Source organism: Callorhinus ursinus, unplaced genomic scaffold (assembly GCF_003265705.2).
Source record: "Callorhinus ursinus isolate GAN/ISIS: 27379988/994484 unplaced genomic scaffold, GSC_fseal_2.0 scaffold15, whole genome shotgun sequence".
NCBI lineage: Eukaryota > Metazoa > Chordata > Mammalia > Carnivora > Otariidae > Callorhinus > Callorhinus ursinus.
This window is the reverse complement of record NW_027397077.1, coordinates 389,395-394,459: the sequence shown is the minus strand read 5'-3', so window position 1 is coordinate 394,459 and position 5,065 is coordinate 389,395. Positions and strand designations below refer to the sequence as shown.

Here is a 5,065-nt window from a genome sequence, read left to right as displayed (position 1 = left end):
CTCTAAAATAAATAAAATCTTAAAAAAAAAAAAAAAGAATAAGTACACACAGGGGCGCCTGGGTGGCTCAGTCGGTTGAGCATCCGACTCTTGATTTCGGCTCAGGTCATGATCTCAGGGTTGTGGGATCCAGCCCTACGTCGGGCTCCACCCTCAGAAGGGAGTCCGCTTGACAATTTTCCCTCCCTCTCCCTCTGCCCCTCCCCTCCTCAAATCAATCAATCAATCCAAAAAAAAAAAAAAAGTAGATGCAAACCTTACCGAGGACAGTTTTGTCTGTTCTTTCTCACTGACTTTGGGGCTGCCGAAACACCGATTCGTGTATGTTTCTTTTTCTCTAGGAGATTCTAGCAAGCTTCCCAGCAACTCTTTCATTTCCTCCTCATCGCTGTCTGGAGAATCTAGTTTTCTAGTAGGTTTTTTCTCTTTGGGTGTTTGAAAATTCCTCTCTTTTCCAAAATGTGCTTTAGGGAAGGTATTTTCAACCCGTGGTTCCCTCCTCTTTAGAAACCTACTGACCCTCCGCGCATTGCTCTCGGCCATGGAAACTTCCCAGGCTTGTTTCTGGGAGGTTTCATCCAGGCTGTGTGGAGAAAGTTTGACTGTACTCCTGGGGGGGACTGTGTCTGTGCGCTCTGGAAGACTGTCCTCAGAGGTCTTCAGGTCGGATTCCATGTCAGACAAATCCATCTTCGCCTTCCGATTCATGATCTTGGTTTCTATCTGAGCCAGCTTTGTGAGCGCGGCGCTGGCCCTGAGCTTCGAGGCAGTGGTCGGGGGTCTCCCTGAGGAGAGCTTGTGCCCACCCTCCACAACAGCCTTCTCTCTCAGAAGTGAGTGTTCTACACCCATGGTTTGGTTTCTTTTTAGAAATCTGCTATGAGCGGGTGCTATTTTGGTAAGACTTCTACTGATTTTCAAGGTTCTGATTTCTTCCATTTTTGAATCTTCTAAGGAAATATCACTAAAATCACCAAAAACATTGTGCGCGGGATGGCCGGTTCTTCTTATGGAAGCCATTCTGGGGAGTAAAGAAAGGAAAACGTAGAGTAAGAATACCTGACGTTGGGCGCCTGGGTGGCTCAGTTGGTTAAGTGACTGCCTTCGGCTCAGTTCATGATCCTGGAGTCCCGGGATCGAGTCCCACATCGGGCTCCCTGCTCAACAGGGAGTCTGCTTCTCCCTCTGACCCTCTTCCCTCCCGGGCTCTCTCTCATTCTCTCTCTCTCAAATAAATAAATAAAAACTTAAAAAAAAAAAAAAAGAATACCTGACATTAAGGGTGCCTAGGTGGCTCAGTCGTTAAGCAGCTGCCTTCAGCTCAGGTCATGATCCCAGGGTCCTGGGATCGAGCCCCGCATCGGGCTCCCTGCTTGGTGAGCCTGCTTCTCCCTCTCCCTCTGCCTGCTGCTCTCCCTCTGCTTTTCTCTCTGTCAAATAAATAAATAAAATTCTTAAAAAAAAAAATCTGACGTTCATATTGGGCCTTCAAATCCCTCAACGCCTCCCGTTTGAGAGCTCAGATCCTTCCTTGCAGTCTGGCTAGAGCCTTCCCTTCAAGCCCCACAGTGACAATGAAAACGTCAACACCCAGTAGCACCGACTGAATTACCGTTCTATGCCAGGTCTTCAATGAGACGTGTTGAACGTTAAACAGAAGAGCCAGTGCTTCTCAGGCTCCAGTGGTGTGCCTGGCACTCTGCTCGGAGCTGTGTTATCTCATTTAATCCTCATGCAACCCTGATCCCCCTTTTAGAGGAGGCCAAGAAAAATAAAAGCCCCCGAAGGTTAGGTCACCGGTCAAGGTCGCCAGTCAAGGTCACCTGGCTGGTGAGCAGCAGAGCCAGATTCAAAGCTCAGGTCTGATTCCAAAGTTCCCCTTCTTCCCCACCGTGCTTTGCTGCCTGGCCAGTTACACCACCACTCGCTCCCCAAATCAGGGCTCCACCTTTACCCAAGTGTCCCCAGCCCTCTCACAAAGGACTGCCCGAACACAACCTGTATATGTAAGGAGCCCCCCCAGAATACCGTACTTTCAGTGTGAAAACCACTGCCCTGGAAAGACAGAGGGGCTACGGACACAGCACCCCCCACCAATGTCAGCTGCATGGTGCGTGCACATGCTGGTGTACATTCTTTGGGGGAGAGAGGTCAGTGCTTTCATCATATTCTCAGAGTTCCCACGTGTCCCTAAAAGAATAAAAACGACCCACTACAAGATTTCCAAAGGTTTCCAAAAAGTTTAAAATCTTAAAAAGATGGAAAAAGATTGTCTGAGTGGGTGTGTGTTTGCTGCGGCCCCTTGAGTAAGGAACACGCCAACAGCAATGCAAGTGGGAGATGCAGAGACCCCGTGACCTGGCGATTCCACGTCTGGGAATTTACCTACAGTTACACCCAGAAATGAACACAGAGATGCGTGTTCAAGGAATGTCACAGCAGTATTGTTTGTACTCATCAAAAACCTGAACCCATCCATAGAGACCTGGTGCGACCCAGAAGAGCGCATGCAGATGAGGGAATACGATGCAGCCGTTAAAAGGAACGGGGGAGATCTGTGCATAACGTGGCCAGCATAATACTATGTGAGGCAGAAAAGACAAGATGTTCAACCACTGCTTGTTCCCATATTGTTTGAATGTTTTAGCAAGGCCATGCGTTATTATTATTTTTTTTTTAATTCACCGTGAGACCTAAAAAAGCCTCTTTTCCCCATCCCTGTCCACTTGGAAAACGAGCTCACTGGGATTGCCAGATTAAAAACAGGACACCCAGTGATTTGAATTTACGATAAATAGTAAATAATTTTTAAAATATAAGTATAACCCTAATTTTTTTTTTTTTAAGTAGGCTCCACACCCGGCGCGGAGCCCAACACAGGCCTGCACTCACAACTCTGAGACCAAGACCCGAGCCGAGATCAAGAGTCAGATGCTTAACTGACCGAGCCACCCAGGCGCCCCGACCCAGATTATTTTTATACTAAAAAGTAGTATGTTCCAAACACTTTCAGACGAAAAATTTATTTATTGGTTATCCGGAATTCAAATTCAACTGGGTGTCACGTATTTTTATTTGTTAAATCTGGCAAGCCTATGTCTTCTGTGCCTTCCAAACCTGAACTCAAATGTTTCGTGCAAGGAAAAGTATTTAACCCAGCCCTAAGATTCTGTATAAGAGTGAATTATTTTTCTTTTTCTCTCTGTTTCTCTGCCTGGTGAGCTGGCCTGCTTGTCCCCATCCTAACCACCAGGGCACTAAGGCCTGAGCTGGGTACTAACAGCACTAACTAACCTAGCACAGGCCTGACCACAGGAGTCAGTGAATACAAAACCACCCCCAACAGAAACAGTGCAGAATTCCTAGCCTGTGTGACACTGCGCAAGTTGCTTAACCACTCTGTGCTTCAGCTTGCTCATCCTAAAAAGGTGGTAATAACTATGACCCTCATAGGATTCCTATGTTCATTGTAGGGCAGGAGTAAATAGTAAAATTTAGATAGTAATGTTTGGAATACCTACTTTTAACTGGCTTTTAGCTGGAAGGACGTGGTAAAGAGGAAGCGGAGGACACTGGCACATTGACAGCTACCTTTATTTTTTTGTAACTGAAGCTCAGGAGAGGACTCGGCCCCGGCCATTCTGTGGGTCCGAGGGAAAGCCCGACCACCAGGCCAGGTTTTCCAGCATCTAGTTCTTCTGAAAGTTTCCCTAGGTTTAAAAATAAATCAATAACGGTTAAAGAGGCAAATTCTGTGTCAAGTCCATTTTACCACAAGCTGATATATTTTTAAAACACACAATTAAAAATAAACCAATGGACAAAAGATATGAACAGACACTGCACTGAAGGACAAAAAAAAAAAGATATGAATGGCCAGCAAACACATGAAAAGACGTTCAATGTCACTAGCCACTAGGCAAACGCAAATCAAAACCACCAGATCCCACTTCACAGCACCAGAATGCCTACAATCAAAACTACAGATAACTAGTGTGGGTGAGGATGTGAAAAAACTGGAACCCTCATACACTGTCATGGGGGATTGTGAAATGGTACAGGGGCCAATTTGGAAAACAGTCTGGCGGTTCCCACGTAGCCCAAGAAGACCGAAATGTATGCATAATAGTATTCGTAATAGACAAGAAGTGAAAACAACCCAAAAGTCCATTAACTAGTGAATGGATGAGAACTGAGGTCCATCCATAACGAAATACTATCCGGCAATAAGAAAAGAACAAATACAGATACACACAACACGCATGCATCTCGGACACATCATGCAAAGGGAAAGTAATGAGATGCAAACCGCCCCCCCCCCAGTGTATGATCCCATTCATAAGGATCATCCAGAAAAGGCAAATCTGCACAGTCGCTAAGCACCTCAGTGGTTGCCTGGGGCTGGGAGTGGAAGCGAGGAGGGACTGCAAAGGGCCAGGAGGGATATCCGCGGGGCGACGGAGAAGTCCTAAAGCTGGATCGTGGTGACTGCCGCACCACTTGGTAAACTTATAAATAAAAGTAACTGAATTGTACACTTAACAGGGGTGAATTGTATGATAACGTAAACGAATCTTCAATCCAGTTGTTAAAAATAAGTAAAGCTAACTTTGAAACACTGGCTCCCTTCAGACCATCGGGCTCTTCCCCACCGCCGGGAGCGACCCACTCCCGACCACGCTCCCAGGTGGGCCCCGACGGGGAAACAGGCGTGAGGCGCCGGGCCGCCCTCCCAGCCCAGCTTCAGAACGCTCCCCTTTCCCCGCAACTCCTCTCCCGAGTCCGGACGCCAAGCCCTCGGCAGCCCAGCCAACCTTGCCAACCTCCTCCCACGATGTCCATCCGCAGAGGCCGCCACCGCGCTACCGCCAGCCACTCCGGCCAGATGGGACCGTTGCCCCCGGCAACGGCGCTAGGGCGGAGGAGACTACATACCCCGGCGCGCGCCGCGCTCAGGGGACCAATGGGGCACCAGGTCACTATCGCGGTGCGTCATGGGAGTGGTAGTGCCGGGACGGGCCCGGCGTGCACTGCGCGCTGGGGGCCAATGGTGCCTCAGGTCACA

At 48.3% G+C, this 5,065-nt stretch overlaps 1 protein-coding gene across 10 annotated transcripts in view; it reads right to left on the bottom strand.

Moving 5' to 3' along the window:
• Positions 1 to 4,949, bottom strand: part of CUNH19orf44 (chromosome unknown C19orf44 homolog) — a 17,017-nt gene extending 12,068 nt beyond the window's left edge. For 7 of the 10 annotated variants that reach the window (XR_012380828.1, XR_012380832.1, XR_012380833.1 and 4 more), the window contains exons 1-3: positions 4,815 to 4,949; positions 3,522 to 3,710; positions 262 to 1,021 (exon numbers count right to left, since the gene is read on the bottom strand). Coding sequence is in view for 4 of the 10 variants with exons in the window: in XM_073900931.1 (XP_073757032.1) it covers positions 262 to 1,020 (759 nt within the window). In the remaining 6 variants the exon portion in view is untranslated. The remainder of the gene's footprint in view (positions 1 to 261; positions 1,022 to 3,521; positions 3,711 to 4,814) is intronic. The other 3 variants (XR_012380830.1, XR_012380829.1, XR_012380831.1) reach the window with 3 other exon arrangements.
• Positions 4,950 to 5,065: the final 116 nt, after the last annotated feature.